Source organism: Sorghum bicolor, chromosome 3 (genome assembly GCF_000003195.3).
Source record: "Sorghum bicolor cultivar BTx623 chromosome 3, Sorghum_bicolor_NCBIv3, whole genome shotgun sequence".
Lineage (NCBI taxonomy): Eukaryota > Viridiplantae > Streptophyta > Magnoliopsida > Poales > Poaceae > Sorghum > Sorghum bicolor.
The window spans coordinates 24,625,777-24,651,023 of record NC_012872.2 but is presented as its reverse complement, the minus strand read 5'-3'; the positions used below and the strand labels follow the sequence as shown (position 1 = coordinate 24,651,023).

The following is a 25,247-nucleotide window of genomic DNA, read 5'->3' as shown; positions in this document are numbered from 1 at the left end:
TCTCCCCCAAGATGAATTTTGACGTAATTTCTCTTGAGGTAGTTAGCAGGTGGCAGAGGTGTATTTGAAAGTCAGCAGCATTCTCACAGCGATTAAAATGTCCTCCGTCTGCTAGTCTTCTTGATTCTTAAATCCTGTGGAGCTCAAATAGACAACAAAGCTTGTGGAACTGATTAAGTGTTAGCATAAATATCTAGCCTTTATCATGTTGAGACTCCTTAATAATTATTATTTATTTAGCAAGATCATGCACTTATTATTTATATTTTTTTATTGTAAGATGAAAACATATTTATTTTATGCCACCACAGTCAATATACCTATGGGTTTTTAAACCACAAGTCTACTCACATGGGGCTTACTATTTTTAACATTTTTATTTTCTTTTCGAGATGATATGAACCTAATAAACTAAACAAAATAATTGAAGGGAAAAGGATAACTACCAAGTTTACCTCTTGGCAAGGCGGTCGGTGTTTTTAAGTCCTCCGAACGGGACTCTCTGTTTTCTCAGTCGTGCTGGGATTCGCTGGGTGGCATAGTCAGTGATTCCGGTGGCGCCTCCTCTTCGTGTATAACTATCTTCTCTCTCCACACCTGACTCGGTGCTACGGTCTCCTCAGGACAGTTTTGTTCAAGCTATATGTCTTTAGACCTTATCACTTCTCCCTCGTAGTCTACCCATCTGTCCTTGATGATTTGCCTCCTCTGGTTGCGGTTGTGTTGTCTTCTTCTTGTCCTGACCTGCTTAGAGTCTTCAACTATATAGTTAGGGTCAGTAAAATAGCGGTGTACCTTCTCAGAGGCGAAGTACACGTGGACTTCTCCGATTCCAATGTAGATGATAACTTTGATAGTGTTGAGGAATGGTCTTCCAAGGATGATGGGTGGATCGTACTCGTCTTCTCCTATGTCAATGATCTGAAAGTCATCTGGAGCTGAATATATATTGGTTGTAGGGGCATGGTTCCATGCAGGAGCTGATAAGTGACTGCGGCCATTATGTTGACGTTAGATCCGGTGTCGTAGAGTGTCTTCTAAAAAGAGTATCTGTTGATTGTGCACTCAATGCTTGGAACACCAGGGTCGTCCTTCTTGATCAAGAAAGGTAACTTGAGTCGACGATCTTGACCTCCTCTGACAAGGATCCAAAGTTTTAAATCTTCTGGACAAGACTTCTCACTGTCTTTGATTGCCTAGCAGTTCGAAGTGCGGTGTTGGCAATATCCTGCTCAGTGTGTTTGTGCTCATAGATCCAGGTCCTTCACTTGGTGGAGTCTGGGAGTTGTAAAACTCCTCCATGTTTTACTTGAAGTGTACCTGTTCATAAAGACAAGGCAGAGATCAAGTGCATGGGCCCTATTGGTGGAAAACACCAACAGAACCAGAAGTATAATTGTTCTTCTCTAACCTTAAGCATAGTGAGCAAGACAAAGTTGATGGATCATGAGTGTAGCATTTAAAACATTTGCCAGATCATATTGCTTGACCTAATGGAAAGATAATCTATCTATATATATTTTGTTTATATCTTCCAAAGATTCAATGTGCAATACTTTAGCTTATATGATTAGGAGTGTGGGATCACGAAGGTAGTACTAAGAACAAAGATTAAAGGACTAAACATGTTGAATTAATTGAGTTGGTTAATTTGGAGTTACAGATCATACATGTTTGTCACTTTATTTTGTGTGAATGCCAGAACCAAGGAGAAGTTTATAAAAGTGATAGTCAAGTACCTTAAGGTGTTACCTTACTTGAAGAGTGATGGTATAGTATCACCTTGTGGAAGCTTTCCTTTCTTAGCGGTTGTGCATTGTGTTTGTGGCACCCTCCATGGATCATCTCTTTATGATGAATGAGCTATGTCTTCCTTGTGCAAGTCGTTAAATTTCATGTGTCTCTTTTATCTCCAATGAGCTTGTAGCTCAGGACTTCCCAGGTTAATATTGAAAGTTTTCCTATAGGGATTAGTCCGACAAAATATACCAATGCCTACTCAAGCAGTTTTTAGTTCAGTAACCAAACTAGACTCCATGTCTAATCAGATTAAGGAAGGCTATTTAACCTAAGCACCATGCTTAATTTAAATGCCAATGGAAGTATGTCGAGTACTTCCAAACCAACACTTACTAGGATAAACAAAGGTAGCATGATGGCATTTATAGAGATCTACTCAAGTGGAGATGAAGTAGTGTGATTAGTGTTTAACAAATTGAGCATGTCTCAAAGGTAAGGACAACCAACATAGCAACATGGCAAATGATGTGTTTATGTAAAGTACTCCCCCAAGCTTGAATTTTGCAAAATTCAAGATTGGATGAATTTAATTCAATATTGCATGATGATTGGTTGGTCATACCTTGCGCTTGTCATTCCTCGGATCTTTTTTCTCCAATCATGGAAAGGTTAGTGCAAGAATACCCGAAGGAATATTTCTACAATTATCTTTATATGCTCAATACACAAGGCAATGTTGCAAATAATTAGAAGTTCATGATCAATGCTTGTTTTAGGACACTAAGCTTTGGGAAACCATAAATTTATGTCAGCAACGTGGTTTCCCCTCCAGCGCCGACCTATATCAAAATCAACTCAATGAGATCTGCAATATTTATTATAGACATATGCATCGACAACCGCTCTTTTAAAGTTGTTATAAATAGAAAGGAAGAGAGGGTTGGAGATCTCAAATGTGGTGATAGCACATGGATTTTTAATGCCCTCTAGCCATTGATGTTGCTCTTCTCGATCCTCCTTGTGGTCTTGGTGACTCTTATGAGCGGGATGTCTAGAGAAATTCATAGGCTTATCGGGAGGTTCAAAAGAAAGAGCATAGTAGAAATTATTAGGCTCAAGGATGGGATGGATAGCCGAATCATGGGATTGAAATGTTTGGAAATTGGCTATTGAAACTTCCTTTCCTTGTCTGGGAGATGATTCCTTCTCTATCTCTAAGATTTTTCAATGAAGACTAGTACAAGAAGGATGTCCATGAATGAAGACATACCTTCCTTTACTGATAGATAAAGAAAGAAAGACTCTACCAAAGGGTATATAATTAAGACCAATGTAAAATATCGAGAAAAAACATGGTCTTGTTGGGCTAGGTTTAAACCAGAATTTATAGAAAATTTAAAAGATTCCCTAGTTGTAGCTAAAAGTGCATTATCTTCTTGATTAAAAGATAGGACCTCAGCTATAGAAAAGGGTTGGTTTTGACCTATTTCAATCAACTCTAGACACAGATCATAATTAGGGGCAGGACTTGTTGACTCCCATGGTCTATGGCTGGTCTCCGAAGGTGCAAAGAATTCAATAATAGGTATGGAATTTGAGTTATACATAGAGATAAAAAAATAAAAAGATAAAAGAATAAAAGTATAAAAGTATAATACAAGATAATAGCAAGACTCAAAGTTATCTCAGCAAACCGTCTTTCTCCCCGGCAGCGGCGCCAGAAATGCTTGTTCATATTTGGTAACGCAATCAGGAAATGATCCGCAAGCGCACGGATATCGGTGAGCATTTCACCCGGGAGGTTATCCAGAGTATCGTATTTATATTTTTATCACTGGGAGAAAGGGTGCATCTGACTAACCAAATCTATTGCTACTATCCCTTTAGGCTACAAAGAATGTTTCTCGATGTGAGTGATGTATAGAGAAGACTGCAACCGTAGTCTCGTTCTAACCTTGGTAAGGATGATCTATTGTTCTATTGGGGAAGCTTACGGAATCTAGACACCACAAAGGATGTTCGACCCGCACCTATAAACCTACCCGTCCTGCTAACAAGATATGGGATACAAAGGTAACTCAGAAATGTCACGTTCCTCGCTACTACCACGGTCCAGCTAGTCAGGGGATATCTATGAGTACCCTAGCCTAAACACCACATTTACGCTAGCAATGATTACTCTAATACTCAACCGGAAGAGGATTAAAGTAAACTCATAAACCAAAGAATAATAAAACAAGAACTTACTAGAATTAGAAGTCGAATTACTGAAGAATCTTAGGAGCAAGCCTCGGGTTAGAAGACTTGATCCCGCAAGTACAACTCGGAGTAGACACCGACAGGCCGGCCTTCCTCCGATCTACACCTCCACTCTATCTCTCTCAATCTAGTAGAAACTAGAAGATCTATTTCTACTTACATTGGTTGCTAAGCCTAAAAAAAAATTTTATTTAGAGAAGAGGTTTTCCTTCGAGGGCACCCCTCAATCTCTATGATAACTTCTTGTCTTCTCCAGGGGCCAGGGGGGTCTCCTTATATAGTCCTCCTCCTCTATGCATTTTTGGGTCGGTAGGCGATGTGGTACTACGTTATCCTTGATCCTTTAGGTCGGTGGAACATCATGTGCGAAGAGAGTCCCGAACGAAGTCCAGGACAGGGCGGGCGCCCACGGAAGGAGGGCGGGCGCCCTGGACCTGGCCCCTTTCGGCCTCTGCTTTCTCCCCGTGGCTTCTGGAGTCTTCTAGATGGTAGAAAATTGCACGGTGTGTTGATATTTCTATGTAATCTTGACATGTGGGCCTTTCTTCCGTATTTCCTGATAACCCCCTGCAGAAATAGACATACACCAAAACTCGTGGAATTCTGTTAGATAAAACCCTAAGTCTGGGTGTTGGTTGCATTTGGATCCTTTTCTTTATTTATTTGATGATTATATTTGGTACTTAAGGACCGTCAACAGCAGGGATGGAGTTGATACTGAACGTACCCAGCATGACCTCGGGTGCCTCCTGAGCTGATTCAGTAGACACATGGTTCACCCTTCCAGTGTGGGGTGGTCCAGCACTGGGCCTCTGATTGTTATTCTGATTCTGTGGAGCTGAGGGGTTCTGCTTCTTCGGGCACTGATGGGCATAGTGACCCACTTCACCACAACGGTAGCAAGCATTGGGGTTGTTTGCCACTGCTGTCTTCACTGGAGCATTGTTGGGCACGCCTGGACGTGGTTCCTGGGGGTTAGCTTGCTGCTGAGGGCGTTGATTACCAAACTACTGTTGGTACTGGGGACGCTGCTGATTCTGGTTTTGGTTGCGCGGAGGGTACTGGCCCTGATTCCATTGACTAGGGGGGCTCTGGTTCCTGGGAGGAAAGCCCTGCTGAGGAAACATGCGCGGACGAGTGTTGCTGCTAGATGCCTGCCCCTGAATCTTCCTCTTCTTAGCATCCATCTCTTTGCGCTTATTGTCGATGACAATAGCGCGGTTCACAAGTTCCTGGAAGCTAGGGTAAACATTGGACATCAACTGCAGTTGCAGGCCATCATATAGTCCTTTTAGGAAACGACGTTGCTTGTCAGAATCCTTGGCTACTTCACCCGGAGCGTAACGTGACAATTGAGCGAACTTGTCACGGTACTCAGCGACAGTCATGGAGCCTTGCTTGAGAGCACGGAACTCCTCTTGTTTGAGCTCGATGAGCCCCTCTGGAATGTCGTAAGACCTTAAACTCTCGGTGAATTCCCTCCAAGTGATAGGTGGTGCATTGTTTGGGCACCCATATTGGTAGGACTCCCACCACTCCTGTGCAGCCCCTTGCAGTTGTCCGGAGGCATACAACACCTTGTCCATCTCATTGCACTGAGCAATATTCAGCTGCTTCTCCACGGCTCTTAACCAATCATCAGCTTCTAAAGGGTCACTAGCATGTGTAAAAATAGGGGGACGTCCCTTCATGTACTCTCCCCTCTTATCACGAACCTGGACCAGTGGTGGTACGACGGCGGGCTGGTGATCCAGGCGATCCATCATAGTTTGCATCAATTGAGCTTGCATCAGCATGAGCTGCTCCACTGTCATAGGCTGTGGTGGTGGCGGTGGATCCACCGGTGCGCCATGGCCACGTCCACGGCCACGGCCTCGACCTCGACAACGGCCTCTTCCTCCTTCATCAGCCATCTGTTGCCAACAAAGGAATAAGCTTTTAGAGGTCTTTCCATAATTATAAATTGATTATAATATCAATTAAGCTTTGCTGAAATTTTTCTGGACAAGATGCAAAATCAGCAGTGCAGTATTTAACACATAACTCGAGTTTCTGAGATCCAACTGAGGTATGCCATACATGTTTGGAAAGCTTATGAAATTTGTTACATCGTTTGTTCAGACCACTTTTACAGGTTCTGATATTATCTTGATCAAAAACAGGGGTAAAGCGAATCTTTTCTGTGTTCTAGTCTGCGCAATAGTCCCAGATTGTAACAAGGATATCTCCCAGACCCGAGTAGGTTTTGACTTGGTTCCAGTTGCAAAAGACAGATACCACAGTCTAGTTTCCTCCACAAAAATTTCAGAAGTTTTGGACGTACCACTTCAGAGATGAAAGTTAAACATCACAAGCTGCTCCAGAAAAACAGCACAGCAACAGCAGAATATACCAACCCAACTAAGCATTTGATAATTAAACTTAACATAACAGAAGTTTGTAGATAAATCCACAACCTTCCAGAAGTCATTACAAAGATTCAAATCATGCAAAGACATAAACAAATTCAACGGACACATCAATTGTTCACAAACACTCCAAACTCAACTGACACAACGGGACTACAAAATAAAACAACTATGGCATCCTAGGCCTATGGTGCGTCGCCGGAGATGCTAGGAGGTGCGGTCTTCTTCTTGTAGAGCGGTGGCAAGTCAAGCTGCTCTCTAAGGCTGTCAACCATCTCCTGGAAGCGATCCAGGGAATCCTGCTGGTCACGTAGATCCTCCTGTAGATCTTCATTGGCCATCTGCAGGACATGCATATGCCTAACAGTGGCATCCAAGGGCGTGTCAACCTCCTGCGGGTTCTCGATGGACCAAGTACCAATAGTAGAATCATGGCGAGGGAGGAACTTGTACTGGTCTGCTCTCATGGCCTCATAGTGAAGGCCATGGTAGTGAGTGTAAGTCATCTGGGCGGCGTCCTCCATGCTGTCCTGTGCCTCAGCTTGCCTAGCAATGTGACCATGAATGCTCTCTACCATATAACTATCATGTGTCTCATTCCCCACTGTGATGGTAAGATCCGACCTCCAATATGTGGCCTCATAGGGGTGTGTGTACTCTACACAACAATACCTGATGCCAATCTCCTTATCAGCATAGTAAGTATCCAACATCTCCCTAAGCAAGTTGTGAAAGTAGGCTGTCTTTGAAGGATACTTGTAGTGGATGGTGGTAGTCCATCCTGGGTCTTCTTCCTTAGGACCATCTGGAGACACCACCTCTGCTACAGCAGGGGCAGCAGGTGCAACTGGTGGAGCTCGTGGTGTAGGTGGAACAGGTGCCACTAGAACAACTGGTGGAGTGGGTGCAGTGGGTGGAACAGGTGCAGCTGCTATAGGAGAGTCCATCCAGTTTTCATCGTCATCATTCACCTCTGTCACCATCGCTGGATCCTCTTCATCCATAGGGACAGTCTCGTCATCGAAGATGTCCACCACTGGCTGGGACGACTGGGGCGTGAACTGAGAGATGTAGCTCCTAGTGCTGGCGCGGCGAGACCTCGTGACAGGCGGCATCTATAAATTTTATTTTAAGATTAGATCAACATTTTGGCAATAGAATAAGTGATATAAGCATAATAAATTTTATAAAATAACAAAAAGTAAGGTAGAAAGCATTAAATAAACAAAACAAAGATACTATATCGACCATTGCTACCTAGGCTTGAGTCCTACAGTCAACACGGCTCTGATACAATTTGTCACACACAATTTCAAGGAAGAAATTGAATGCATAAACTTATGTGCGCCCAGAGATCAATCACACACATAAGTAACAAATTAAATACCATCATCGCAGTGTTTACAACAAAGGTAGTTATTACATCACAAAGTCTGGTACAACAGCGGAAATATAAATAAGATAATCTGAGATAACTATCTCCTGGCCCTCGCACAGAGAGGTTGACTGGTGAAGCACAAGCCTAATAGTCCTCCGGGTAGTCCTCATAGCTACCACCATCTGTTACCCATCCAGGATTTTTATCCGAAGAAAAGAAATATGCAAGCGTGAGTACATCTCGTACTCCACAAGCATAGCATGAGGATTTATGAGACTCAAACAAGCTAGACTAGGTTTACTGCATCAGCCTTTTAGTAGGTCAGTATTTTATCTTTGATAATTATTAGTTTATGCTTAAGCTCCCAATATCCCATATGATCACTTATTAGAACCATACTAAGTCATTAAGTCACATTAAAGCATAATTATACATCATCATGTACCATAAAGCCATCAGTAACCAGTTATTCTATGAGTTTTCCAGTCCGCTCGTGACCGTGAGCACGGCTGTTACAACAGTTATACACTCTGCAGAGGTTGTGCACTTTCACCGTGAGTCGTGTTGCCCATATGCCCGGGGTCCGTCGACCCCCAAAGACTACCAAGGTGAGCGGGTAGGGTACACTATGAAGCCTTCCATAGGCCTATTCTAACCAGTTAGGGCCGCGAGGTTTCCTCGGCAGGCAGATGTAGAAAACCCCCCTTTTCTATGGCACATTTCCATTGCGGCTATACTCATAGAAACAGGGGCAGCACTACACCCAAAGTGGCAAGCCCCTCTTGCGCCTTTTCGGGTAACCTCTAACGAGTTAGAAAAAGATCCTACTACTGAACTAAAGTCAGAGCCATGTGACTCTCCCGGTTGCACTGTAAGTCTCAGCTTTTGCCGACAGATAAGTCTTTATGGAGGGTCTAGGACAACATGACCAACGGTCTTTTGTATCATAGCCCTATGTTCCATTTATCATAATCATGTTTAATCAATTAACCATGGTTCCATCACTGATTTCAGATCATATATAATTGGAGCTAGAGCACTAGCACTTCTACCCATATGCAATAAAAACCCTCGGGAACAAGATAATTGTCATCAACAGCTAGGATGTCCTTATCGTTTGCAATATTATACACATGCAGGGTGAAATGCTTAAAAATGAGATGGAGAACAAGGTAGGCCCATGCTATACTTGCCTTGGTTCACGTACTCCTGCTGGTCTTGCTGGTCCTGCTGGTCCCCAAAGAGCTCCGCACTCCCGAAATACTCCTCACCGTCTGGGCTCGATCAACACATCACAATCATCACGCATACCAAGACAAACATGCAAGAGAACAATTCCTAAAGTTAGAATAGTACACCAGTAGTAAATAAATTAAATAAAAGTTTTCCAAAATTATCTACGTGCTGCTACGATCACGTCAACGCGAAATTCACGAAAAACGGACTTACGACGCGAAAGTTAGGCTTTTAACGGGATTTCAACAGCAATCTACGGTCTTGTAATTAACTAGGAAATCTAACAGTGGTAAAGCTAAACAACAGTGGTACCAAAGCGAAGCTTATGAAATTACGAAACTAACGCTACTTGAACGGATCGATTCGGAGTTCAAACGACGATTTTGTAGCTAAAACAATGCGGTGGCAATTCTGTAAATAAAGCAGAGTTTAAACGAATTTAAATAAATGAATTAAATCCTGGAAAAAATCCCTCTAGCCGAGGACTGCGGTGCAATTTTCAATATTTTTGGGGGACTCTTTAACAAGATTGCGCCCGAAGGGGTATGGAGCACTCTGGGCCGTCGGATTAGAGATCCACGGCTCAGATTACAAGATGAGAAAGATAGAGAGAAACAGGGGGGCGCGGCCGCCGGAGATGAAGCAGGAGGCGGCGGCGCTCCATGGCTGACCGGCTCGAGCTCGCCGGAGACGCCCAAAAATACGCTACAACGCTTGGTTTCACGAACTAAATACACCGGGAGAGAGAGAAGGTCGCGGCGATCTCGCTCCCGGCCTCGGAATGACCCGAAAACTCCCCCGCAAAGCGACCGACGGAGCCACCATTGATGGCACCTTCGAAGCTTGCGGGGACGACCCTAGAGAGCACCACCTCGCTCGGGAGAAGGCCGAAGAGGGAGAGGAGGACGAGGCGCGCTCACCGACGCGAAGAAGGAAGACGAAGACGGCTCGGAGCAGCGGCTTCGCGCGGCCGACGAAATTCTCCGGCGACACGGCGACGGTTCTCTCTGCGCGCTCGCGGTTGGGAGCAGAGGCGAGGGGAGGGGAACTGGGGAGGAGAAGGAGGCGCGCGGCTCTCAGCCCACTACTTATCTGGGCGCGGGGTAGAGGAGTGGATCGTGGGGGAGCGGGGCGCGGCTTGGCGGTTTTCAACTGAGAGAGAGAAGATCGGGCAGGCGGTTGGAGGAAGGGGAAAGACCTAACGGGTGGGCCCCACCCGTCAGCCGCCACAGAGAGAGAGGGGGAAGGGAGGGGGAGCCGGCTGGGCCGCGGCCCAGGAAGGGGGCACGGGGTTTGGGCCAAAATGGTCGAAAAGAAGGAAGGGGGAGAGAGAAAAGCTTTTTTCCTTTTTATTTTCCAAACAAATTTTTCAAACTCTTTTCCCAATGAATTTTTGAATTCAAATTCCTTTGTTCAAAACCACTCATCACATAAAAGAAGTGCACCAGCATGCATGCAACAAAAATAGTAGTCTAAACTTATATTAAGTTTTAATTTCCCCAAATTTATTTATTTTCCTATATTGAAAATGCTCACAAAATTATTTAATAAAGTCAAATTCATCTATTTTTAAAAGAGCCAAATTTTGGGTGTTACATTAGGCTCTTGAACTCTTGAGAAGCATACTTGTCTCTGATATGTGGCAACAAACTCTGGAAAGCCAAATCGGCTAGCTGCCGATCGTCCAGAACCAGACTATAGCACTTGTTCTTAACTTCTCGCAATCTCTGCACAAAGCTTTCAACTGATTCGTCATTGCGTTGCTTCAACCTAACCAAATCGGTAATTTTCTTCTCATGAACTCCAGAGAAGAAGTACTTGTGGAACTGCTTCTCTAGATTGGCCCAAGTGATCACTGAGTTGGGAGGTAACGATATAAACCAAGTGAACGCCGATCCAGATAATGATGACGAGAATAAACGAACCCTTAGCTCGTCTCTGTTAGCAGCTTCACCACACTGAATGATGAATCTGTTGACATGCTCCATGGTTGATGTATCATCCTGTCCAGAAAACTTAGTAAAATCTAGTACCTTGTACCGATTTGGAAGTGGAATTAAATCATATGCAGGAGGATACGGTGTCCGATAAGAGTAAGTATTGACTTTGGGCTTTATCCCAAATTGGTCTCTCATTACTTCAGCTATCTTATTGGCCCAATAGGCATCGGCATCTTGCCGATGAGGCGGTTGCGGATCTGGCACCTGCTGATATGCTTCCACGTGTCTCTGAGGTGCTCGATCTGCATGGAACATGGGGTTGATCATCTGGCCACCAATCTGCTGACCAAGATTCATCCGTTGGTTAACCAATCCTTGATTCTGAAACCTAGGTTGGATTTCTTCCTGTTGAACCCTGCAGTCTAATGATTCTGCTGATGCATTTGTGGAAAGACTAGATGTCTATTCCATCCACTGTTAGCATTCATCGGCATAAGCCCTGCCGATGATTGGTAATTGGGCATCATCATTGAATTGACGTACCCTGGCTGTGTCATGAACCTCTGCTGCGTCGGCATCGAGTATGCCGATGCGTTAAGCATCTGGAACGTTGGAGCTTGAGAATTCCCAGTGTAAGGTCTTGCAGTAATAGTTGTAGTATACTGGGGACTCTGATTCATCGGTAGATTTGGAGGTGCTGATGCCATAGGAGCCTTGCCTCTCATGTCAGCAGTTTGAGATGTGCCAGGCGCCTTCAGCATCATCTCTGGGTCATACCATAACCCCACCAGTTGGGAGGAACAGCTCCCGACATTGCCGATGCCAATAGATCTGTGGCAAGCTTGATTTGCTCATCTGATGTTGATGGATTGGTCATCATAGGTGTAGATTGCGCATTAGTGACTCCTAATGTGCTTGGAGGAACGGTAGTTTCCGCACCCGCAGCGGTTGTAGTAGGTGATGGAGCTGTAACCACCGGTGATCCTGGCTGATGATAAATAGGGCCCACATAATTTGGTGGAAATTGTCCTTCTTTGAAAGTTCTAGCCACGGCATTGAAAACCATATTGGACAGCACACCAGCTTGATTGATCAAGGCACGGTTAATAGCATTATCAACCATGTCTTGAAGTTTACCAAGATTGGCTTCAAAAGTAACCTGCCGAGGTGCCGGCAGTGCTTCTTTCTGGATCACCTCGCCACTCCTGTTGATGCTAAAGGATTTCAAACATTGTTGCTTGTAATCCTCCATGGCCTTTGCGATAGCTTGCTTCTGCTCATCTCTGAGATTGGCTTTCGTCACAGGAATGACGTTCTCCAAGTCAAACTCGGTATTCGCCATGTTGATCTTGATCTTGAATCCGTCCCACTGGGCATGCCAAAAGATGTGTTGATGCAAAACTAATCTGCAAACACAAAGGGCTAATACCCGATTCAAACGTTAAGGCGTGCCAGCCGATTTGACCTTACAATCGACAAAGGTAGTAACTCGACCACTTTGGTCCCGACAACAGCGATGCGCCTGGATGTCACGGCCAAGAGGTGATCACGCGGAACTTGAGAACACGCCGAGCTTAAGTCGACGAATTACTAAGAACTCGTAATAAAAAGGAAAATATGACGAAGTCGTCGAAAAAGTAGATGCTGGAATATGAGTAAAAACTTGTGTTTGATTGTTTGATAGATTGTTCATTACAAGGCCCTAGGGTCTACATTTATACCCTGCTCAAAGAGCTACAATCAGACACGACTAGGACTCAAATTCTAAATTAAACGGAATCCGTATACAAAACGAATTTAAATAACTAAGGAAAACATAAAACTATCCCCTTGTGACCGACCGGGATACCGCCGCAGATCAATCGGCAATCTCCACGCTTTCCTTCAGAGTCATCGGCAGACCTCCTGTTATGGCCATCGGTAAACACTAATACTGATCATCGGCATGAACACGTCACCACCTCTAGACTTAGTCACATTCAATTGTCTCTTCATCGGCAACCACCCTCATCGGTAACTTCCCTGCAGACTAGTTACCGTTGCTCCATCTGCCGATCTATACTTTACTGATCCCCGGGTACGTGTCCAAAAACGGTGTCAACAAGGGCAAACTTCTCTAAAAGGATTACTCTTCTGTGTACTACCTGGTGATGCATTTGATTTTCTTCGTCTATATAATTTTCCTTGCATACATTAGCTAATCTAAAATATTTAGTTCATTGCAAGCTATAAAGCTTACAGTCACCGGACTTCCTTCAAAGGTGCCACTTGCTAACCAATCTATAACTCTTATAATCCTAAACCCCACTAACTATTTCTCCAAGCATGCAAGCTATCCACCTAAGCAATGAACTACCATATTCAATTAAAATCCACTAAGTAAAATCTTAATAACTATTTATCTCAACATGCAATGCACTACCACATATACAATTAAAATCCAATAGCACACATGACAAGTGTATTGTTCACATCAGTAAGACAAATAAGTATAGTCCACATCATCATACTATAGAATCCATTAATCCGCAATTTTCACAGCAACGCGCGAGGTATGCTTCTAGTATTTGTATATTTTTATGCTTGCATGTAGGTACACCATTTCTTTAGATGCTAATGACTTGCCCCCGGGCAACTGCATTGATTTATACATATGAATTCTATATTTAAATAAAACTATAGCTTCCGAACCATGTTACAGATTATTCAATGTTTTTCTAAAAGTTTATGATGTGCTTCTCTTTTTCTGAGTTGATCTATCCAATGTGTCTACAGGAATTGGAGATATGCATTTCGACACAGCATCGAACCTCCTCTTGCGTCCTCAAAGGACAGATTAAAAGTTGTGGCATTAGCAAGATTCTTATTTTTATTTCAAAGTACCTTAATTCAATAACTAAGTTTATTTTTGCATCACATTTCAAAGTATCTACATTTTTAACTTACTGGATTTTTTGTTGATAACACATTTCAGCAGAAAAAGTATCACATTTTGAGCTAGCGATATTTAGACTACTCAGCCATTATCATTTTCATAGCTGATGTGGTCGCTTGTCTTATGCAGCACAACATGTTTTTCCTACATTCTACTGAATTTGTAAGCTTTGTTGCCATTCCTGTTATCGAGTCTGGACTAAAACCCTAGCTAGCTGATTAGTAGTGACATTTAATCCTGATATTATCTCACATGTTGTTCCAGTACAATGCGACCTCAGGGACATTTTGTTCCAATGAGCTGAGCACCTATTCAGGATGGTTTGCTTGCTAAAAAATGCACTTGCTGATGTCTAAGTAGCTAGACATGAAACCACACTACAATTAGTGACTCTAATTAAAATTTCTCAATTTTAATTCAGGGACGATTTTATATCCAATCTTTATTGTAGCTGAAATTTTTCTTAGTGCATGAGTTCTTCTCTATTCTCTCAAGTCTTATTCAATGATTTTTTAGTCATCATAAATTCAGGGCTTTGTGTTATATGGCAATGATTAGCCAGCTTATCATTTTTGTATAGTCCAAATGAAAAAAGTTGTAATATTCTTCAGCTGGCTTTGTGATGATTAGGCAGCTTATCATTTTGTTTAGTCCAAATGAAAAAAAGAAAATAAACTTGTATTAGTTATTGGCTTATAACCTGATATTCTTCGGCTAAAACTTTGGTAGATCAACTTGCCGATATATTCACCAAGCCACTTGATGAGAAGAGATTTTGCAAGCTTAGGAATGAATTAAACATACTTAACTTCTCAAATAAATGTTGATGCACCCCCATTATATGACAGTGCGCCTCCTTCGAGCAAAGCAAGGTACAATTGATTGACATGTCATTCATCCTATGCTAAGACCTTGTTTAGTGCATCTAGTCATTCCTTACATGTCTTAGGCTCATTCATGAAAATCAAATGAATTTGATGCTTGTATGGTACCACTATTGCTTTCATGCTTGAATTGATCTAGTGGTAGCATATGACATGTTTATGGGTGTTGATGGTTGTTGACGGTCCTTAAAGCTCACATTTAACCGTCAACTAATCATGGAAAATGATCCAAATGCAACCAACACCTAGACTTAGGGTTTTATCTGACAGAATTCCATGAGTTTTGGTGTTTGTCTATTTCTGTGGAGGGTTATCAGGAAATATGGAGGAAAGGCCCACACGTCGGGTTTACATAGAGATATTAACGTGCTGCGCAATTTTCTATCATCTAGAAGACTCCAGAAGCCACGGGACCGAAGCGGAGGCAGAGAGAGCTCAGGGACAGGGCGCCCGCCCAAGTCCTGAGGGCGCGCGCCCTGGAGTTCTGCCCAATCACGTCCGAACTCGCGGATCGTGCTCCACCGACCTAAGGGATCAAGGATAACCGTTCAATTAATGTCGGTTTGATCCAACGGCCCATATTCACTTGAAGGGACTATAAAACCAGGCCCCCTGGCCCCTGGAGATCATACCTCTTCTACAGAATCAAAGCTAGGGTTTCAATTCTTCATCCAAGTAGAGAGGATCCCTCTAGTTCTTCTAGTTCTACCTCTAGTTCATCTAGTTCTAGTTCTAGTTCATCTAGATCTAGTTCTAGTTTCTCTAGTTCTAGTTCTAGTTAGTTCTAGTTGTAATCTAGAAAATAGGGAGAGAGAAGAGGAGAGCGGAGGAGGAGCCGGGTCTGTCGGATCTTCCTCAACATTATACTTTTGCAGCAACTGGTTCGTTCTTCATCGTTCTCCATGTTCTTCAATTCATAATTCCTGAGTTCTTTAATTACTTTTATTTACATTCAAGTTATTTATTGGATTCCCGCTTGCATCAAGTGCTCTAGTCTTTATAACGCTAGAGTAGTAATTAATAGATTAGACGTGGTGTTTAGTCTTGCAATTACCTGGAATTGCACCCAATCCTGCGGATTGTTGTGGTAGCCTTAGGGTAGTGACAGCCCTAACGATCGACGTATTCCACCACGTTCGGATCGGTGTTTGTAGGACCGTAGTCGGAGCTTCCTAGCCCCCTTCTCATCTCTTTCTATGGTTAGTGTTCTGATGTCCCGAAATAGATAATCTTGAAGTAATTCTTGATTGTTAGATCAACTAGAGAACTCTCACGAAACTTCCTCTCTTCCCACCAAAAATAATTATATAGTTATCCTTGGGCGATCTTGGATCTTAATTAGTACACTCACGTTCTCTGTGGAAAATCGATACTCTGGAATACTCCCGGGTGAAAGCTACATCAGTATCCGTGCGCTTGCGGATTTTTCTGTTTGCGTTTAAAATACCCAACAAGCTTTCTAGCGCCATTGCTGGGGAACGGTAGCTGTGCTAGTTTCGAACCAAGTCATCCGTGTATCCTTTTTCTTTTCTTTTTACCACATTCACCTTACCATTTTCACCACACCACATGGATTTCACTCTAAGCATTAATGAGCATGGAATTTATTTTATAGCCACTTCATTTACTCCATGCTCATATGCAATATCTTCACAATCCATTGGTCTCTCCAACATCACCACATTCGAGATCTCCAACCCCCTCTTTTTTTCTATTTATAAAAACTTTAAAAGGGTGGTTGTCGATGCATATGTCTATATTAAATATTGCAGATCTCGTTGAGTTGATCTTGATATAGGTCAGCGTTGGAGGGGAAACCACTTCGCAGACATAAATTGATGGTTTCCCAAGGACAAGCTTAGTGTCCTAAAACAAGCACTGATCAGATTGTAATATGAGCTTTTAATTATTTGCAACATTACCTTGTGAGTTGAGCATATAAGGATAATTGTAAAAATATTCCTTCGGGTATTCTTGTCACTAACCTTTCCAGGATTGGAGCAAGAAGATCGGATGAATGACAAGCACAAGGTATGTCCAACCAATCATCATACAACATTGAATTAAACTCATCCAAACTTGAATTTTGCAAATTTCAAGCTTGTTGGAGTACTTTACATAAAAACATCCTTTGCCATGTTGCTTGTTGACGGTTCTTAAGTATCAATTTTAATTATCAAATAAACATGAGAAAGGACCAATATGCAACCATCACCTAGAATTAGGGTTTGATCTGACAGAATTCCACGAGTTTTGTTGTTTATCTGTTTCTGCAGGGGGTTATCAGGAAATAAGGAAGAAAGGCCCACATGTCGGGATTACATAGAGATATCAACGCACCGCGCAATTTTACATTAGAAGACTCCAGAAGCCACGAGACCGAAGCGGAGGCGAAGCTGGGCCAGGCCCAGGGCGCCCGCCCTGGAAGCCTGGGCGCCCGCCCCCCTGCTGGAGCCAATTCAGGACTCCTTCACTCGGGATATTCCACCGACCTATTGGATCAAGAAAAACATAGTACCACCTCGGCTATCGACCCAAAAACGCATAGAAGGGGAGGACTATATAAGCGAGGCCCCCTGGCCCCTGGAAGACATGGAGAAATTATCATAGAGACTGAGGGGTGCCCTCGAAGGAAAACCTCTTCTCTAATTAATATTTCTTTTTAGGCTTAGCAATCAATGTAAGGTAGAAATAGATCTTCTAGTTTCTACTAGATTGAGAGAGATAGAGTGGAGGTGTTGATTGGAGAAAGCCCGGCCTGTCGGTGTCTACTCCAAGCTTGTACCTGCGGGATCAAGTTCTCCTAACCCGAAGCTTGCTCCTAGGATTCTTCAGTAATTCGACTTCTAAATTCTAGTAAGTTCTTGTTTTATTGTTCTTATGGTTTATGAGTTTACTTTAATCTCTTCGCGTAGAGTTTAGAGTAATCATTGCTGGCGTAAACGTGGTGTTTAGGCTGGGGTACTCATAGATATTCCCTGACTAGCTGGACCGTGGTAGTAGTGAGGAACGTGACAATTCCGAGTTACCTTTGCAGATCACACCTCGTTAGCAGGAAGGATAGGGTTTATAGGTGCGGGTTGAACATCCTTTGTGGTGTCTAGATTCCGTTAGCCTCCCCATTAGAACAGTAGATCATCCTTACCAAGGTTAGAAGGAGACTATGGTTGCAGTCTTCTCTATTTATCACTCACATCGAAAGACATTCTTTGTGCCTAAAGGTTAGTAGTAATAGACCGGTTAGTCAGATGCACTCTTTCTCCTAGTGGTAAAAAAATAAATACGATACTCTGGATAATTTCCCGGCTGAAGTGCTCACCGATATCCGTGCGCTTGCGGATCAATTCCTTATTGCGTTCCCAAATATCAACAAGCATTTCTGGCGCCGTTGCCGGGGAGAAAGACGGTTGCTGAGATAACCTGTGTCTTGCTACTAGCTTGTATCTATACTTTTATCTTTTTTATCTTTTATATTCTTTATTTATTTTCTTTATTCTTACCTTATGGAAAACCAAAATTCTAAATCGATCCATGAGTCTGCAATCCCTTTAGCAACTGACCTTTTACCATGGGAATCATCACAGCCTATCCAAACATCCCAGTATAAGTTAAGTTCTAGGTGGATTGCCATGATTCAAAACCTATCTTTTTCGGGAAAGGAAGACGGAAACCCTTACCTTCATATTAGAGATTTTGAGCAAACATGTGATTGTCTTCGCATTGAAGGCATTTCTGATAAGACTTTGTTGATATTTGGTAACGCAATATGGAAATGATCCGCAAGCGCACGGATATCGGTGAGCATTTCACCCGGGAGGTTATCCAGAGTTATCATATTTATATTTTTACCACTGGGAGAAAGGGTGCATCTGACTAACCAAATCTATTGCTACTATCCCTTTAGGCTACAAAGAATGTCTCTCGATGTGAGTGATGTATAGAGAAGACTGCAACCGTAGTCTCGTTCTAACCTTGGTAAGGATGATCTACTGTTCTATTAGGGAGGCTCACGGAATCTAGACAACACAAAGGATGTTCGACCCGCACCTATAAACCTACCCGTCCTGCTAACGAGATGTGATCTACAAAGGTAACTCGGAAATGTCACGTTCCTTGCTACTACCACGGTCCAGCTAGTCAGGGGATATCTATGAGTACCCTAGCCTAAACACCACGTTTACGCTAACAAGTGATTACTCTAATACTCAACCGGAAGAGGATTAAAGTAAACTCATAAACCAAAGAACAATAAAACAAGAACTTACTAGTATTAGAAGTCGAATTACTGAAGAATCTTAGAAGCAAGCCTCGGGTTAGGAGACTTGATCCCGTAGGTACAACTCGGAGTAGACACCGACAGGCCGGCCTTCCTCCGATCCACACCTCCACTCTATCTCTCTCAATCTAGTAGAAACTAGAAGATCTATTTCTACCTTACATTGGTTGCTAAGCCTAAAAAGAAATATTATTTAGAGAAGAGGTTTTCCTTCGAGGGCACCCCTCAATCTCTATGATAATTTCTTGTCTTCTCCAGGGGCCAGGGGGCCTTGCTTATATAGTCCTCCCCTTCTATGCGTTTTTGGGTCAATAGGCGAGGTGGTACTATGTTATTCTGGATCCAATAGGTCGGTGGAACGTCGTGTGCGAAGAGAGTCCTGTTTGGGCCCGACAGGTGGGCGGGCGCCCAGGTCCTCAGGGCGGGCGCCCTGGGCCTGGCCCCGTTTCGCCTCCGCTTCGGTCTCGTGGCTTCTGGAGTCTTCTAGATGGTAGAAAATTGCGCGGTGGGTTGATATCTCTATGTAATCCCGACTTGTGGGCCTTTCTTCCTTATTTCCTGATAACCCCCTGCAGAAATAGACAAACACCAAAACTCGTGGAATTCTGTCAGATAAAACCCTAAGTCTAGATGTTGATTTCATTTGGATCCTTTTCTTTGTTTATTTGATAATTAAATTTGATACTTAAGGACCGTCAACAAACTCCCCCAAGCTTACCTCTTGCTCGTCCCTGAGCAAGGATAGACTTAGCTATGGATCAGAAGTTGCTGCAATATATATATATATTTTTTTAAAAAAAAAAATGGCGGTACACATGCTTTTTAAATAAGATCTCATCTCTGAGTTAGAGTAAACTGTCAAGACTTAAAACTTACTTACTTTACCTTCACCATGGGACTTGTAACCGTCACTTCTGTCTTGAGTGGTTAAAAGATAGAACAGTCTAGTCAAGTGCCATGTCTCTTATTATTGATCAGCTATAGCTCTGGGGTTTTTGCAGATTTTAAAACTCAGAAATTCCTTGTATGATTCTCTCAGGTCTCTCTTTTGTGGTATTTTTGGATCCTTACCAAGGCATTGATGGTATATGCCTTCTCTCAAGATATGTAGTATTTGTGGTATGAAGCATAGTGACATTGCCTTCTCTCTCACCCTACTCTAATAAGGCTTTAATATCTGGAGCTCATAGGTGGGAGATAAAATATACATACTTACAAGACATGTATTGTGTGGTCAAACCATGGATCCAAAGTAACAAGTCAATAAGTTTAATCAAGATGTGCATGTGTGGCGAATGAATGGTGTATGATGATAATGGTGATAACAATGGTGGTGGAAGTCTAATTCTACTTTGCTCTTTTGAGGGGATACATACCTTCCTTGCTTTTTGAAACTTTATGAGGAGAATGAGATGCTCTATATATATATATATTTTTTTTCTTTTCTCTCAGGTGGGTATCTTGTACCCCTAATTCTACTGTCGGACACTTGTCCATTTTTACCTCTCGTCTCACTTTTTCTTTTCTTTCGAGGTTCCGAGCACTTGCTCCTTTTTATTTCCTCGTATCTTTCTTTTCTTTTTTTTAGAGCATTCATCTCTTGAGATAATATAGCAAGTGGTAGTAACAAGATAACTTGAGCATTTATTTCACAAGGGGAAACAGAAATATTTTTGGTTATTCTCTCCCGGATTAGGAGTAGAATATTTTTAGGTGATTCTGGAGATGGAAATGAGTGGATATATGTGGATGGTACTTCCGGAGTAGAAGTAGCATATATGAGTGGACGTGCAAGTGAAATCTTGATTTAACCACATGACAAGCTCCTAAGGGTCTACACAGCTTAACCACACTCAATGCTCATAAGCAGTAAATAATAAATGTGTGGCTCAAGGTCTAGCAAGCATGTATATATGGCTGTGGTAGGAATTTAAACTCTCATCATACAGGAACTCATCATGCAACATTTTAAAGATTTTCAAAGATAAAATTCTCCAGAATTCTAGCATCTCTAGGAACAGATAAACAGCAGTTCAACCTTCCCATATCGTATCCGTTAACAACCTAGACTTCAGATTAAGTTTTCATCCCACAAGTTTAGGTCTAGAGCAAGCCTTAAATTATAACAGTTATATCTAAACTTGAGAGAGAACTTCAAATTTGCAAATTAGGCAGAGCAACTATTCATCATATCCATGCTTAAGTTTTATTAGATACAGATTAGCATAGCCACTTTATTTATTTATTAAACACACTAAGCGAAAGACAAATAAGCATGAAATCTTTATTTGGTTTTTCATAGTTTATGTATTTTAATATTCTAATATAATATAAGTATAAAGATAGATAGATAGAAATACTTATCGAGATAAATGGGGGTGCTCTCCCCCAAGCTGGATTTTGACGTAATTTCTCTTGATGTAGCTAGCAGGTGGCAGAGGTGTTTTTTGAAAGTCAGCAGCATTCTGACAGCGATTAGAATGTCCTCCGTCTGCTAGTCTTCTTGATTCTTAAATTCTGTGGAGCTCAAATAGACAACAAAGCTTGTGGAACTGATTAAGTGTTAGCATAAATATCTAGCCTTTATCATCTTGAGACTCCATAATAATTATTACTCTCTGTTTTTTATATTTTCATTTTATAAAGCAGAAAAATATTTATTTTATTTTTATGCCACCACAGTGAATGTACTTATGGGTTTTATGCCACTCGTATACTCACATGGGGCTTACAGTTTTTTTCACATTTTTATTTTCTTTCTAGGATAATACGAACATGATTAACTAAGTAAACTATTTGAAATAATTAAAAGGGAAAGGATAACTACCAAGTTTACCTCTTGGCAAGGCGTTCGGTGTTTTTAAGTCCTCCGAACGGGACTCTCCATTTCTTAATCGTCCTGAGGTTCGTTGGGTGCCGTAGTCGGTACTTCTGGCAGCGCCTCCTCTTCATTTATAGTTATCTTCTCTTTCCACACCTGACTCGGTGCTACGGTCTCCTCAGGACAGTTCTGTTCAAGTTGTATGTCTTCAGTCCTTATCACTTCTCCTTCGTAGTCTACCCATCCGTCCGATTTGCCTCCTCTGGTTGCGGTTTGTCTTCTTCTTGTCCTGACCTGCTTAGAATCTTCAACTATATAGTTAGAATCATTAAAGTAGTGGCGTACCTTCTCAGAGGGGAAGTGCATGTGGACTTCTCCGGTTCCAATATAGATAATGGCTTTGATAGTGCTGAGGAACGGTCTTCCAAGGATGATGGGTGGATCATACTCGTCTTCTCCCATGTCAATGACCTGAAAATTGTCTGAAGCTGAATGTATCTTGGTTGTAGGGGCATGGTTCTATGCAGGAGCTGATAAGTGACTGCGGCCATTATGTTGTCGTCAGATCCAGTGTCGTAGAGTGTCTTCTAAAAAGAGTATCCATTGTTTGTGCATTCGATTCTTGGAACACCAGGGTTGTCCTTCTTGATCAGGAATGGCGACTTGAGTCGACGATCTTGACCTCTTTGAACTGCAGTGACCATCTTAGCTGACTCGGTCCATATTTGCTTGTTCCTGTTCCTCCTGTTGGTCCTCTTCCTTGGTTCATGTCGGGGTTTCTCTGAAGTTTGTGTAGTCTTGTTCTTGAAGGAAAGTCTCCTTCTTCCCCTTGATGTAGAGACTGATATTGGCAGCATTAGCGTAGATGACAGCTCTAGTGTTTAGGAATGGCCTCCCTAAGATGATGGGTGCCCTCTCCTCAGTACCAGTCTCTATGAAGTCTGCTAGAGCATACAAGGTACCAACTCGGACGCAGAGGTTCTTCAATATTTCCTTTGGGAAACTGAGTGTCTGATCTCCATTGTGTTTGTGCTCGTAGATCTCGGTTCTTCACTTGATGGAATCTGAGAGTTGTAAAACGCCTTCACGTTTCTCAAAATGTGTCCTGCTCATAGAGACAAGGCAGAGATCAAGTGCATGGGCCCTGTTGGTGGAAAACACCAACAGAACCAAAAGTGTATTTGTTCTTCTCTAACCTTAAGCATATTGAGCAAGACAAAGTTGATGGATCATGAGTGTAGCATTTAAAACATTTGTTAGATCAGATGGCTCAACCTAATGGAAAGATAATCTATCTATATTTATGTTTTGTTTATATCTCTCAATGATTGAATGTGTAACATTTTAGCTCATATGATTAGGAGTGTGGGATCATGAAGGTAGTACTAAGAACAAAGATTAAAGGACTAAACATGTTGAATTAATTGAGTTGGTTAATTTGGAGTTATAAATCATACATGTTTGTCTCTTTATTTATGTGAATCCCAGAACCAAGGCGAAGCTTATAAAAGCGATAGTCAAGTACCTTAAGATGTTACCTTACTTGAAGAGTGATGGTATAGTATCACCTTGTGGAAGCTTTCCTTTCTTAGCGGTTGTGCATCGTGTTTGTGGCACCCTCCATGGATCATCTCTTTATGATGAATGAGCTATGTCCTTCTTGTGCAAAATGTTAAATTTTATGTGTCTCCTTTATTTCCAATGAGTTTGTATCTTAGGACTTCCTAGGTTGATATTGAAAGTTTTCCTGTAGGGATTAGTCCGACAAAATATACCAATGCCTACTCAAGCAGTTTTTAGTTCAGTAACCAAACTAGACTCCATGTCTAATCAGATTAAGGAAGGCTATTTAACCTAAGCACCATGCTTAATTAGAAGTTCATGATCTGATAAGTGCTTGTTTAAGGACGCTAAGCTTATCCTTGGGAAACCATCAAGTTATGTTGGTGAAGTGGTTTCCCCTCCAACACCAATCTATATCAAGATCAACTCAACGAGATCTGCAATATTTATTATAGACATATGCATCGACAACCGCTCTTTTAAAGTTGTTATAAATAGAAAAGAAGAGAAGGTTGGAGATCTCAAATGTGATAAGGATGGAGAGACCAATTGATTGGGGAGATGTTTTATATGAGCAAGGACTTGGTGAGGTATTTATGAAATAACTTCCATGCTCACTGTTGTTTCTCTCATTCTCAAACTCCAAGGATGATTCTTCATGAATGCTAAAAATTCCTCTAGGATTGTCTCTCAAGTTTGTTTTATCTATCCATTCAATGGTGATAGCACATGGATTTTTAATGCCCTCTAGCCATTGATGTTGCTCTTTTTGATCCTCCTTCTTATGCATGGGATGTCTAGATAGATTTATAGGATTATCGGGAGGTTCAAGAGAAATAGCATAGTAGAATTTATTAAGCTCAAGGAAGGGGTGGATAGCCGAATCATGGGATTGAAATGTTTGGAAATTGGCTATTGAAACTTCCTTTCCTCGTCTGGGAGATGATTCCTTCTCTATCTCTAAGATTTTTCTATGAAGACTAGTACAAGAAGGATGTCCACAATGAAGACATACCTTCCTTTACTAATAGATAAAGAAAGAAAGACTCTACCAAAGGTTATATGATTAAGACCAATGTGAAAATATCTAGGAAAAACATGGTCTTGTAGGGTTAGGTCTAAACCACAGTTTATAGAAAGATTAACAGATCCCCTAGGTGTAGCTAAAAGTGCATTATCTTCTTGATTAAAAGATAGGACCTCGGCTATAGAAAAGGGTTGGTTTTGACCTATTGCAATCAACTCCGGACACAGATCATAATTAGGGGCAGAACGTGTTGACTCCCATGGTCTATGGCTGGTCTCCGAAGGTGCAAAGAATTCAATAATAGGTATGGAATTTAAGTTATCCATAAAGATAAAAATAAAAAGATAAAAGAATAAAAGTATAAAAGTATAATACAAGATAATAGCAAGACTCAAAGTTATCTCAGCAAACCATCTTTCTCCCCGGCAACGGCGCCAGAAATGCTTGTTGATATTTGGTAACGCAATTAGAAAATGATCCGCAAGCACACGGATATCGGTGAGCATTTCACCCGGGAGGTTATCCAGAGTTATCGTATTTATATTTTTACCACTGGGAGAAAGGGTGCATCTGACTAACCAAATCTATTGCTACTATCCCTTTAGGCTACAAAGAATGTCTCTCGATGTGAGTGATGTATAGAGAAGACTGCAACCGTAGTCTCGTTCTAACCTTGGTAAGGATGATCTACTGTTCTATTGGGGAGGCTCACGGAATCTAGACAACACAAAGGATGTTCGACCCGCACCTATAACCTACCCGTCCTGCTAACGAGATGTA

At 42.0% G+C, this 25,247-nt stretch overlaps 1 protein-coding gene across 1 annotated transcript; it reads right to left on the bottom strand.

The window, feature by feature from the left end:
- LOC110433665 lies at positions 5,007-5,813 on the bottom strand. The gene has a single exon (XM_021456170.1). The coding sequence runs from the start codon at positions 5,811-5,813 to the stop codon at positions 5,007-5,009; it is 807 nt and encodes a 268-aa protein (XP_021311845.1).